This window comes from Apiospora hydei (assembly GCF_038363865.1).
Source record: "Apiospora hydei strain CBS 114990 chromosome Unknown utg000007l_segment0_segment0, whole genome shotgun sequence".
NCBI classification, from domain to species: Eukaryota; Fungi; Ascomycota; class Sordariomycetes; order Amphisphaeriales; family Apiosporaceae; genus Apiospora; species Apiospora hydei.
This window is the reverse complement of record NW_027117366.1, coordinates 963,013-975,758: the sequence shown is the minus strand read 5'-3', so window position 1 is coordinate 975,758 and position 12,746 is coordinate 963,013. Positions and strand designations below refer to the sequence as shown.

At 56.4% G+C, this 12,746-nt stretch overlaps 7 protein-coding genes across 7 annotated transcripts; 5 read left to right on the top strand and 2 right to left on the bottom strand.

The window, feature by feature from the left end:
• Positions 1-116: 116 nt before the first annotated feature.
• PG997_009377 (acyl-CoA N-acyltransferase) lies at positions 117-839 on the top strand (the record flags this gene model as incomplete). Its single annotated transcript, XM_066813692.1, has 1 exon — positions 117-839. One exon carries the CDS (start codon positions 117-119, stop codon positions 837-839), a length of 723 nt encoding a protein of 240 aa, XP_066665654.1.
• Positions 840-1,569: 730 nt separating this feature from the next.
• On the top strand, positions 1,570-2,120 carry PG997_009376 (uncharacterized protein; the record flags this gene model as incomplete). Its single annotated transcript, XM_066813691.1, has 2 exons — positions 1,570-1,639; positions 1,693-2,120. 2 exons carry the CDS (start codon positions 1,570-1,572, stop codon positions 2,118-2,120), a joined length of 498 nt encoding a protein of 165 aa, XP_066665653.1.
• A 1,278-nt stretch (positions 2,121-3,398) lies between these two features.
• On the top strand, positions 3,399-5,396 carry PG997_009375 (uncharacterized protein; the record flags this gene model as incomplete). Its single annotated transcript, XM_066813690.1, has 2 exons — positions 3,399-3,632; positions 3,792-5,396. The coding sequence occupies 2 exons, from the start codon at positions 3,399-3,401 to the stop codon at positions 5,394-5,396; spliced, it is 1,839 nt and encodes a 612-aa protein (XP_066665652.1).
• Positions 5,397-6,580: 1,184 nt separating this feature from the next.
• Positions 6,581-8,345, bottom strand: PG997_009374 (major facilitator superfamily protein; the record flags this gene model as incomplete). The annotated part of the gene is made up of 2 exons (XM_066813689.1): positions 6,581-7,118; positions 7,156-8,345. The coding sequence occupies 2 exons, from the start codon at positions 8,343-8,345 to the stop codon at positions 6,581-6,583; spliced, it is 1,728 nt and encodes a 575-aa protein (XP_066665651.1).
• An 873-nt stretch (positions 8,346-9,218) lies between these two features.
• PG997_009373 (abc1 containing protein) lies at positions 9,219-10,343 on the top strand (the record flags this gene model as incomplete). Its single annotated transcript, XM_066813688.1, has 3 exons — positions 9,219-9,372; positions 9,432-9,754; positions 9,816-10,343. 3 exons carry the CDS (start codon positions 9,219-9,221, stop codon positions 10,341-10,343), a joined length of 1,005 nt encoding a protein of 334 aa, XP_066665650.1.
• A 29-nt stretch (positions 10,344-10,372) lies between these two features.
• PG997_009372 (uncharacterized protein) lies at positions 10,373-10,771 on the top strand (the record flags this gene model as incomplete). Its single annotated transcript, XM_066813687.1, has 1 exon — positions 10,373-10,771. One exon carries the CDS (start codon positions 10,373-10,375, stop codon positions 10,769-10,771), a length of 399 nt encoding a protein of 132 aa, XP_066665649.1.
• Positions 10,772-10,961: 190 nt separating this feature from the next.
• PG997_009371 (RNase P subunit p30-domain-containing protein) lies at positions 10,962-12,038 on the bottom strand (the record flags this gene model as incomplete). Its single annotated transcript, XM_066813686.1, has 2 exons — positions 10,962-11,697; positions 11,758-12,038. The coding sequence occupies 2 exons, from the start codon at positions 12,036-12,038 to the stop codon at positions 10,962-10,964; spliced, it is 1,017 nt and encodes a 338-aa protein (XP_066665648.1).
• Between the last annotated feature and the right edge of the window lie 708 nt (positions 12,039-12,746).

Genomic DNA, 12,746 nt, shown 5'->3' with positions numbered 1-12,746 from the left:
GCCATCATGAGCTTGAGTAGACAGTCAGAGGAGAAAAGGCCTGCCGTGTTCTTCCAACACAATCCGACGGAGAGATAAACCAGTTGTAGCCGCTCACTCTTATAAGACAACCCGACATGGCTGCCTCCTCAAACATGATCAGGGTGAAAACCACGCTGCCGAAGCAGCCCTTTTTGCCAAATGCGGACCGACAGCCCATCCAGACGGAGCGCTTGCTCATCCGGCCGCTGACCCAGGACGACCTGCAGGCCGTGCACGAGCTGCGCACCCAGCCCGAGGTCATGATCTTCACGGCCCGGGGCATCGTCGACACCGACATAGCCCAGGCGCAGGAGCGGCTCGACAACTTCCTGCCACCCCGCGGGGACCGCGAGACGTACAACACGGCCGTATGCCTCGCGGCCACGGGCGAGCTCATCGGCCTCGGCGGCGTGCACAGGGTCGCCTCGCCCGCGCTCGGCTGGCCCGAGTTGGGCTACCAGTTCAAGCGCGAGCACTGGGGCCAGGGGTACGCGACCGAGTTCCTGCGCGCCTACCTCGAGCGCTGGTGGGCGCTGCCCCGGGCCGAGGCCGAGGTCGAGGTGGATGCGCGCTCCGTTGCCGCCGCCGATGGCAGCGGCGGCTTGCAGGACGGAGACGGGGGAAGAGTGGTGCCTGAGATGCTGGCGGCAATGGTCGACGCAAACAATCCGGGCAGTTGGCGGGTCATGGAGAAGGCGGGCTTCGAACGGTTCAAGGAGTGGAAGGAGCCCGACAGTCGGGTCGGGTTTGAGGGGAAGGACGTCTCTCTGTTTGGATACGCATGCACTGCAAAGGGCAGGAAATCGGACGTGCAATGACCAACTTTACGGGGAGATTCCTTCCAATGAAGAAAGGCCATGATAAGTTCTGGCTCCCTGGAAATATGCAAACAGCCTTCCCCAGGTAGGCTGTCACCGATTTTGTCAATACCAATAAACTCACAAACCCGGGCTTTTGATTTCCTGCCGTATCGTGTTGTGATGTGTATATGCACTAGAGATTCTTGAAAATGTAATCAGTGTTGCTTGGTCGTACGCAATCGCACATATATGGGATGTTATAGAAGACTATCGGTGTACACACCGACAGATCTGGGCAATCTGTACGCAATCGCTTCGGTAGTATCCGCCTGCCAACTTTACGTTCTCGAAGCTGAATGCATTGATACGACTCCAATACCCCTGGCCATTTAGCCGTGCGTCCAACCTTCCTGCCTGGCAAGAAATTACACCAGGCCCGCTCGGCTCCAGGATTTATTAAATGACGATGGGAGAGGCCGACAGATGTTGCGTATAGTTAATAAGGGGGGCCGTAAGACACTCGTCATTGTAATAGACTTCACTCGGCATTGTACATCTTTCTGCAAGCGCCGTTTGGGACTCCAACTACACAGGCGCCGAAAAACAACCCATTCTAGACCAGGAGATATATATATCGTTATACCTAATGATCTTTGATTCTGTCCCTTTATTCTACAGGTTTTAGCTGTGGTGCCTTTTATGATTACAGAGAGAAACAGAAACAGAAACAGAAACCCTTTCCGCCAAGATGCAAACATCGTCCACCTCAGAGACGCTAATTGCGTCTACGAATATTCTCAGCTCAGCTGTGATCGCCGGTAGGCTTTCGATGTGCATATGATACAGAGACACACTTCTGACATTTTGACAGGCGCAACAGCAAGTCTATCCGCATTTGCTGTGCCGGCAGTGCTCAACACCGGTGCATCCACCGATGTCATGCTGCGCCAGTGGTTCAGCATCTTCCATCGCGGCAAACTCATACCCATAGCCGCTGTCGCGACGGGGCTCAGCCATGTCGCGGTGTCGTACGGCCGCTGGGCCGCTGGGCGACAGTGGCGGGGGTTCGCGCTCGGGGGCGCGCTCACGGCGGCTCTGATCCCCTTCACCTTGGCCCTCGTGATGCCCACGAACCGTGTGCTGGCGGCGGCCGAGGCGCACGGCAGCAGCAGCAAGGAATCGCGGATGAGCGACGATAAGGTTCGCCAGCTGATCAGGAGCTGGCGGGACCGGAATGCTATCCGGTGCTTCCTACCTCTGGCCGGCGCAGCGTTTGCGCTGTGGAACTTGATCGTCTGAGTTATGGGATGACGATCAATCATACTGAATGATAGCTTTGCTGTACATTCATCTGCGCAGCTCGGGTTACCAATTCAGTGGTGACGGGTTCCAGCGACCCGCCACAACTACTTTACTATTTGCAGGTGGGATGGATTCACTACGGACTATGGTCGGGTCCTCATCCGAGACTGCGAGCGTTGGGTGATGCGCGCACTACTATTACGACTTTTTATGCCTATCTATGGTTCACAAGGGTGATAAAACTTAGCGTCGCGCTATATACACGATATAGCGATCCGTATTCTCGTCGTACGCTGCACGCAAAATTTACTCGGAGAGGTACAGCGACCGTACGGCCGATCGTAACAATTCAATACTGGAACGGTATAGATGTGCGTAAAGCCCCCGGCGTACACCAAAAATATCCCAGAATTATCCGTTTTATACCCAAAATATAGCTGATCTGGCGCCGAGCTAGCTTTTATCATCCTTGGGAACCATACATGTACCCACTTCTAAAATTCTAATTCACTGAAATCAGCCTTGTCAGCTTGCCAAAGCGTCCGAACAGTTCAAGCATTTGCCGATCTCTGTGCTGTGTGATATTTTTGTAACAACGACGCACGGAGGGCCAGGCAGACAGAATCTTGGAAGGCTAGTGAAGTGACGATCTCTGCCAGGATTTAGAGGGCCCGGGGGGCACGTGTCAGCTCGAATTGGGTACCTTGGGTGCTGGATTGGGACTTGTGGCCGCCAACCGGGCCTCCAACCTCTGTGTGAGTGACACACAGCCCGTCATCCACCCATCCACACCACACACATCCCACATCCCACATCCCGCCAGCCAGCCCGCCAGCCCGCCATCCATGATGCCTGCTGCATGCGACTGCGACTGCCAGAGGCTGGAAAGTCAGTCGACAACAGGCTCACTCCTCACTTCCCAGGCATTCTCCTCCAACTCTCGTATTGCTTTTCCCTTCGACGACTCATTCGACCCTCCTGATCATCAATCCTCCTCGCTTTATGACTCCTCGCCCATATATCAAATAGACGATCGTGCTACCCAACCTTGAGCGTCTGCTGCGGCTGTCTCGATCGTGCTTCGTTACCCTGATGTGATTTTGTCCCACCGGACTCGGTCGTTGGAAGAGAGAGCACCTGCGACGTTGCTGCGCTGCTGTTCGCTCTATCATGTTGCTTTTCACCATTGGCGGCTCCTACTCTGCTCAATTGCGACTTACAAGAACAATCGGTTTGCCATTCCTTGCGCCAGGTGCTTAATCCTGTCCCACCGAAATGGCGGCCGAACAAAACCCAGCTGCAAATGCCCCAACCACCAAGCCCGCGACCGCGACCGCTGCTGCCGCCGCCGCCGCACCTCCACTCAAGTCTGACCGTATTCCTCCACCGCAGACTGCGGCGCAGACTCCGCCGATTGACGGAAAGTCATTTTACGGATATCTTATCAAGAAGGACAGGACACCCACGGAGCTGCTTGATGCGCTGCTACGCGCCATCGCCAAACACATTGTAGGATCCCGAACCTTTGCCCCTCTTCTCGGGTGCATATGCAGTCGCTCCGGCGCTGCTCCCGGTGCCCGATGCCTTGCACATATATGACCCAACCGCTTGAGCCCCTTTCCATCCAAGCACGCACAAATCACAGGCTAATATTGCTTTTCCGCCCAGATCGCCGAGATTGGCGATAAGAAGAAACAGCTCTTGGACAAGACAAAACTTGCTGCCTTTTATAAAGTAGTCGGCGGCGATTACGATTCTCTTTTTGTCGACGCACCCGACAAATCTATCGCGTACATATGGACCGCGCTTGGGGTACAGCACATGCTGTACCCGGGGGATAATGACTTTGTCGCACCGTCCGTTCCAGTGCTTACCCCAAAGGGCTTTGCGCGATGGGAGTCGCTCCAAATTCTACTGGAACCTGAGGAGCATGTACCGTACATGCAATTTGCTGTGCGCAACTGGAGGCTGAAGCACCCCGAAACCGGAGTGCCGTTCCCAACCGACCTACCGAAGGAGGCTTTCCCTTCGAAGTGCGATCCATATATAGATGCATGGCATAGAGGATGTGCCGAGAAGTTGCGCCATGAAGCTGCTCCCTCGACATCCCAGCCGAGCCCAGACCCTCGAGTCCACTTCACTCACGTCCGTGGATCTCATGCTGCACCTGCTAGGCCAGCCACTGAAAAGGAGTATCTCGAACGAGAGCGACCCTCGGTACCATTTACCCATTTACCAGGAAGCAGAGCAAATATCGGGGCCCGCCCGGCACATTCACCGGGCCATCGTCGTCATGACAGCGCGGACAGTAGCTCACCAGAACCAGCAGTCCGCCGCAGGAGCTTCTCAGACTATCCTCCCTCCTCTCCAGAGGTGCCTCGTACTTCTACGCATCTCGATCCACGACACCCCGTTCCTCTCCGTCGACATAGCCAAACAAGGAATCTTTCGCCGACCCCATCGGATTCGGATTCGGATGTGCAGCCAAGCCCCAGGGTTAGATCTGTCGCTCCAGGTCGGCCAAAGCACTCAGTGCGCGTCTTCCCTCCCGAGGGGCCGCCACCTCCGCCGGCTGCGCCTGTCGGGCGGCCACACCGTGCCGAGCTGCGACCTCCTGACTCCCGCCGCCGCAGTTTGCCTTCGGGCAGCACGAGCCCGCTCGGCAGCATTCGGCAAAAGCTCAGTTCCTTCTTGCCAGGCTCGTCCGACAGGCCCCATAGTAGCTCCCGCGACAAACCGCGCCCAGAGCGTCACAGCTCGCGTCTCAGTCGGAGCTATTCGGATGATTCTTACGCGTCTGATTCCGGTTCTGATGTATCACCTAAGCAGCCCAAACGGCGAGACCGCGACAGAGACAGGCTCCGCGAACGGGACCGTGAGCGTGAGCGCGACCTAGAGCGCACTATTGAGCGGCATCTAGAGCGAGAGCACCGCGAGCGCGAGCTGGAAGAAGAACGGGAGAGGAGGGGCAGAAAGGACAAAGGCTACATGCGTCGCCCCGTACTAGATAGGCGTACGAGCAGTGCAGTTGACGTAGACCGGCGCTCGAATGAGTACGGGTGGGAGTCGAGAGAGCGGGACAGCAGGCTTCGGGATCGCGAGCGAGGCCGGGATCGAGGACGCGAGGGAGAGTTGCGACGTAGTTCGCACAGCGACGATCGGGACAGGAAGAGGTGGCGTGACCAGGACAGGGAAAGAGGCTCGAGTCCTCTCGTGGTCGGGGTAGGGGGGTCGGAAGTACCCCCTGCCGAGTCGATGAAAATGCACCACTGAAACGTCGGTTTGGTAATGACGAGAGACGACCCCTTAAGACTGAGCGAGGCGTAAAATGGTGTTTGGCGATGGTTTTCTTTATGTGGACAAGGTTTGGAGCTAGTCTCTTCTTACAGTGCGCTCGATCCAAGGGGAAGCTACGAGCACAGCGGCCGTGGAAGATAGTATACTGTTGGGTGCTATAGTCTTCTTTTCCCCATGATCTCTTGATGGTACATCTAGATATATAGAGGGCGAAAACGCTACTCAGTCACTTACTCGTTGACACTTGTTGGCACTTCCCCAGGAAGTATACGACGACTCACTTTTCATTTTCTTTGAAGGTACAGCAGATGCTGGTAGGGTGAGATAATTGTAATTTTGGTTGCAGGTATGCCACTCAGTGGCCCTGACCGGAAGTAACGACAGCTCGTACCGAAGTCGGGAATTTCTTCCTAGTCCATGTTACCACGACCAGCCGACCAAGCCCCTCACATACTCAATCCACATTCCCTCATTGCTTAACGTTAAGTGCCGAGATCTAGTTGTTGCCCACCCTGCAACTTAAACAGTTGTGTCATTGAACATCTAACTTGGGCACGCATTTCCCCAGGGATTACGAAACCTACCTACCTATTCAGCGTACTGACAGTCCAGGTACTCTCAACTGCAGCACTGATAATAGTACTCCATAAGCCCAACCTACTCACAAGCACAACAAGGCAAGATGGCCGAGCGGTCTAAGGCGCTACGTTCAGGAACCGGATCTTCTAGATCTTCTCCAAACATCGTAGTCAGGAAACTGGCGTGGGTTCGAATCCCACTCTTGTCACAACTATAACTTTTGTCCTTTTGCCATGCATCGCGAGACAGAACTGTGCATGCATGCTACCCTTCTTCTTCTTTTATTTTTTCCCTTTTATTCTGTCTTGCATGTTCTTGCATACTGCGGATTGCCCCTTCGCTGACACATTCTCACGGCTTTTCTTTCCACAATAGACAAAAGCGATGCGACTGCCTATTCATAATTTCCGCCAGGCGACATACAATATGCGTATATGGAGGGTCACTAGCAAAATCATGAGCAAAGTATGGACATGGAGGCCAAGAACATCACGTTCTATCTCTATAATGTCTATATATATGTCGTTTATAACTGGTACATGCTAACTAGCTCTGTGTCTAGCAATTGCCATGCCATCAACTCAAGCTGACGGCGGTCGCGAGTCCTTGACTGCCGGTAAATCAATTCCCTCATATAAAAAAGACTCAGGGCTCTTCTTATCCTCCATGCCGAACTCGGTATTTAACACGTCTCGGAGGGTGATCTCCTTCTCCACGAATGTGACCAGGAAGCCCAGTCCGGCAAAAGCGATGCCAACCAGCCAGCATGTGCGCAGCGCTCCAGTGAAGACTCCAACGACTTCGCCCCGAAGAGCCGGGTCTGCAATGGAGTGGATGAAAGCACCCGTGGCATGCTGATAGGCACGATCGCCCGCCAGGAAGCTCGCGATCTTGGGGTCGCTCACAGTGGTCGCCAGACGTCGGCATTCGTTGTTGAAGATGGCAGCCGGAATGGCCACGCCCCAAATGCACCCGAAATACCTAGCAAAGCTCCAGGTTCCCGTGGCCGTGGCGACGTGCTTCTCGTCCAGGGGTGCTTGGACCGCCGGCAAGAGACAGCCTGCCAGCCCGCCTCCGCCGATGGCGAAAAGGAGCTGGTAGCAGACCCAGGCCGCGATGCTTGAGTCGACATCCAAGAGGCTGAAAAAGGCCAAACGCGACGACGCTGGCGCCGAAGCCGACAAGATGGATGGGTTTGTAGCGCCCAATGGCCGACATCAGAATGCCGCCAGCAAGCGCAAAGAACAGACTGCCGGCGAAGCTCGGTAGAGTCGCAACCCCAGACTGCATCGGCGACTTGCCCATGACCGCCTGGAAGTAGATCGGCAGGAAGTAGTAAGAGAAGTAGGAAATGACAGCGTGTATGAACGTGAGCAGGAGGGCCGAGGCCGACGTGCGGTTGGAGACGATGTCGCGGGGGAAAGACGGCTCGGGGCAGAACCGAGGCGTCCACTCGAAGGCCGTGAACAGGAGAACGCCGAACAGGCCGAGTGCCAGGGGCACAGCCACGTGGTAAGTGCTCCAGCTGTACAGCGTGCCTCCCCACGTCGTTGCAATGAGGACAGAGGCCATGGCGGCAATGAAGATGGCATTGCCCGAGAAGTCGATGCGCCGCAGCCGAGCCGCTATGCTCAGGCTTTGCTCGTACTTGACATTGAGGAAGAAGAAGAGGGCTATGAAGGAGACCCCGCCGATGGGGACGTTGATGTAGAAACACCACCGCCAGGACGAGCGCTCCGTGATGAGGCCACCCAGGAAGGGGCCGGCGGTCGCGCCCACGGTGGCGCCCATGCCTACGAGAGCCATGTACTTGCCGCGCTCGCGCAGGGTCACGAGGTCGGTGAGGACGGTCTCGTTGAGCAGGTTGATGCCGCCGCCGCCGATGCCCTGCAGGGCGCGGGCGGCGATGAGCATGCGCATGGAGCTGGCGCCGCCGCAGAGGCCGCTGCCGAGGGTGAAGAGGAGGACGGCGCCGAGCAGGAGGTTGCGGCGGCCGAAGACGTTGCTGGCCTGGGCGAACAGCGGCAGGACGGCGACTTGGGCGAGGAGGAAGGCGTTGGGGATCCAGACGTAGGAGTCCCCGCCGCCGAGGGAGTCGGTGATGGTCGGCAGCGCGCTCGTGATGATGGTGCCCTCGATGGCGGACATGAGGCCCGTGAAGGAGAGCGTGGCGAGGATGGCCCAGAAGCGCCAGGTCTTCTTGGTCTGGACGGCCGGGGGAGGGGTCTGGTCGGCGGGAGTTGTCGGTGCCATTGAAATCGTCTGCTGGCCGCTTTCTGGTCGGCCCAGTGTGTGGTCGGGGTGTGGTTGCTGGTTGTGCTCCATAGAGCTGGTGGTGGTCGTCATGGTGGTCGTGCCGTCTGTGTTGTCTGGCATGTAGAGCTGTGAAGTCGTCAATGCTCTGATTTGAGTCTGAGGCGAAATGTGACGATCTGATGACCTTCTTCTATCCTTGAAAAACAGGACGACACCTTCCATGTTAAATAGGTAGGTATTTGGGAAACATTTTCTCCTTTCCCACAGAGTACAGGCAAGTATACGGCATTTCCATTTTAGGCCTAGCGCGAATGAATCATAATGAGAAGGTGTGAACTCAGGGTGTTTGTGTAACTTCCAATGCAATGCTCTTTCCTCGAGACTTCTACTTCCCTGATCTATCTGATCGGCTACCCCATGGTGGCTGCATATCAGAGATTTTCTCTGCATGTATACCGTCCAAATGTAGGTGAGGTTTTGTGTCATGGCGGCGATGGGAATGTTGTTGCATTCGGGTTGGCCGAAACGTCCGCATCCTACCGCACTTACCTGTATCGAATTCCCATATGTCCATTACTCTGACATGAGAGCTGTTATGCATGGATTTTGGATATGGCCTTCGTCAATTTTGACCTGCAAAGTTCGACCGTTTGCACGTGTTTACTGCCTACGCTTTTTGGCTAAAGATAGAACATGGTGGGGTTGCTGGTTGTCATCTCTTTGTTTATACCAACCATATTTTGACGAATGAGATCGGGCAGACTACTTCTGCATTACAAAGGGTAGATATTCAAGACTGTGTCCGAATACCAGTAACCAGTTCCCTTGGGACCGGACTGTTTCTCCAGCGACTTTCCCTTTGCCCACCTGGGCTTTGATGAATTCAACTGACCTTCTCTGGCATGCGTGGGCCATCCATGCCTTGGAAAAGCAGCATTGGATGTTGTATTGATATTTTAAACAATGGAGGCACATGAAAAACAAGACCCGTCGAACCCAAAACCAGAGGCCTCGTGCTCGATTATCAAACAGCGTAATCTAGAATGGTCCATCGAACTGACCGGCTCGCCTCGGGATGCGGCCACCGACAGTTCGGAAGATGAGTGGGACTGGCCCGGTCCTCAACCGGCCTTCCCCAGATCCGGCAGCAGCCTAAGTCTGCTGCCGTGGAGGCAGGTGGCGCCAAAATCCAGGACCACGTGGGCTACTTCAGCGGTATCCTCAGCAAGGCGACGCTGTCCCCGTTTCCGGATTGCCTGTCGCATCTGTCTGTGGCAGGATACCGCAAGCTGTACGAGGACAACTTTGGTAACCCTCGAGGTGCCCACTTCATCGTTCACCAGCACGACCATCCGGTGGCCGGGGTACACTACGACCTCCGTCTCCAAATCAACGAGACTTCCAGTGCGTCGTGGGCTATCATGTACGGGCTGCCAGGTGACCCGAACAGCCAGCGCCTGATGCGAAATGCTACCGAGACGCGAGTTCACTGCTTATGGGTGAGATAACACAATCCAACCTCCTCTCTACCAAAGAAGCTGCCACTGACTTGCAATACAGAACCACCTTATAGAGACAGCCTCTGTCCATACAGGCTCGCTTCTGATCTGGGACACGGGGAACTACACGGTACTAGACCGCAAGAGCAAACACGCGCCCGCCGAGGATCCCGACTCTCAGCAGAGTGATTCATCCCAGGACTCTGGCGCACTCGAGCTCACAGAGCAGGAGAAGCTCCACCGCGCCTTCCAGAATCGCAAGATCCGCATTCAACTCCACGGGACAAGATTGCCGCAGAACTATGCCCTGAACCTGCGACTCACCACCCAGGAAGATGCGGCAGGGCGGGCCAAGGCGGAGCGAAAACCAACGACACAGCGGCGGCGACGCCGGCGCCCGGCCCTCCAGAAAAACGAGGAACCTGTGCCGCCGCCCCTGACGAGCTCATCGGACAACGACGGCGACCCGCCGTCACCATCAGAAGGAAACAGCATCAAGACTGGGCCCAGCAAGCGAAAACGGAGACCACCAAAGCCAAACGGGGGGTGGCGGGCGAGCAAGAAGTATACGGAGAAGAGGAAGAGGTGAAGGAACCCATCGAAGAAGCCACAGCAGACATGTCTGTCATGGAGAAAGAGGTTCGCGAGCTTGAGGACGAGGAGGTGCGGCGGACCAACGCCTACATAGGGGCGGCCAATACCATCAACAGCGTGCATCAACGGAGGTGGTTCCTATCGCTAGACCGGCAGGCGTGCGGATTCGTCAGAAAGCGACGGCATGGCCGCGTCGTATGGGGAAAGAATGAAACGGTGGCAGATACTGGCCACAAAGATGACCAGGGGCATGTACATGAAGAGGATGACGAAATGAGACACAGGCTGCAGTTCCCTTTCTATGTCAAAGGGTCCGAAGTGGAGAGGAGTGTGGTAACGGGTCGGAAAGGGGTTGATGTCCTGAAAGACGAAGGTGTTGTTGGATTTGTCCCAAGAAAAGGATGGAGAGCCGTTCTGAGGTGAGCCATCTACACCTCTAAGAACCGCCCCAGAACCAATTTGGACAATTGGCCGATCGATGCGCCCCGGAATACAAATCAGGCATTCACGATGGATCCCACAATATCGCAAGCGAAAATCTCAAATGCAATTCAGGGTATCTGCCAAACGCCAACCTCATAGGCCCATGAAACAGCCGGTCTATGTATATGTCTTATGATTTATTCTCTTCGGGAGTTGTTGCGCCGCTCTCCTCCATGGCGAGCTTCTTGAGCTTCTTGGCCTGCCTCTTGCTCATGGTGCCGTCCGCAGGGGGCGCATTGCCGTTCCCGCTGCCGCGGCCTTCGTTCGCGCCGCCCTTCCTCTTCTTGCCGTTCCCACCCGCCGCCGCAGCCTTACCCTTTTGAGCTTCACCCGCTGTCTCGACGCCCTCCATTTTGTCGCCCTCCTCGTCGTCCCTCGCCGCGACCTGCACGATGTCCACGACGCCCCGGTAGCCCCTCCGGTTAATCCCCTCGTTCACGACAACGCCGCGCGCGTTGACGCCCAGCCCTTCCATGCCCTTGTCGGCGGCCAGGCCCCAGACGGCCAGTAAGTTTACGACGTCGGCGGGGCCCCGCAGCTCGGTGACGCGCCGGGCTTCGGAGCTGATCACAATGCCCCTCCCACGGGTCGCCCGTACCAGCTCCATCAGGTTGCCGATCCAGGTGGCGCGCGTCCGAGGGTCGGAGCTCGCACCGGCTCGCAGCGTTTGGCCGTAGCACACCTCGAAGCGCAGGCCCCGCGACACGGCGGCCATGCAGGGTTTGGGCCGGAAGTGGAAGGGGAAGCGCTGCGTCAGGTCCAGTGAGATGAGCGACGCCACCTCGATCCGGACCTCCTGGCACGCGTGCGAGAACTCCTTCTCGGTGGTGGGCCGCACCGCGACGATGTCGTAGAGGGGAGGCGAGCTGCGGGATGCGTTGGACGCCCGCGGGGTCGCTCATGCAGACGGTGGCGCGGTGCAGGACGGTAGGGAGCGAGGGATCGTCCTTCGCCTGGCCTTGTTTTTGTTGCGCATTTTTGCCTTTGTTGTTGTTGCCGTCGCCTCCGGTCGAGGCTTTGGTGGGTTGCGACTGCGACGCCTGGGAGGGGAAGCGGGGAGAGGGTTCTTGGGCTGCGGCGGGACGTTCTCGATGAGGTGGTTGAGAGCTACGGCGTTGTAGCCGAGCGAGGCACTGAACTTGAGGGTCTGTGTGAGTTCGGACTGGGTGGTCGAGGGCAACCAGGCGATGTTGAGGTCGTAGAGCATTTTCTGGCTTGCTCCGGCCGAGATGCGGCCCCTTCGCTGTGGTAGGTTTGTGTTTTTAGTTGTTATCGATCCTCCCGAAAGAAGTTCGATGTCGGAAATATTTCAGAAGAGTTGACTGCAATCGATAAGAGGTCTTCTCTGGTGGGCCTCTGCCCTCTGGTGCTCCAGCGCAGCCGCTGGATTGCGGGGGCCCTTCAGGGTCTCCAGCGCCTTACAGCTCGAGGTTCAGGCAGCTGACTCGCTCCAAACGGGGGAAGAGGTACCTTGCATCAGCCTTATTAGTGCATTCGAGGGCCAATGGCAGCAGTGTGTCGGCGATGCGATGCGCGCATGCTCACGCTCATTGCTCATTGATGCTCTTGTCAAATTGCCATCCCGTTTCCCCAATCCATGTTAGCTTCCGAGGCCTGTTGCGTTGTCGAGAGACTCGCCTCCGGTGACTGAACTATCTGCTTGGCTTTCCAGCACAGCCCCGGTGGACGCGCATTGCCTGGCTGCATCTCGTTCATTTTTCCTGCAGAGCAGACGGTGAAATCGCTTGGCGACCTATTCTACTTATCTAGCCCGGGTGTTTTGTAAATTAAGCGAAGGAATTGATTGACGCTCGCTGGCCGACATTGACCCAACCTGCATCGTCTTGCATCGTTCCATCGCGCGCGTCCTACTTCCCATCATCAAATCCTCCATTAATCTCCGAAGATCCTAGCA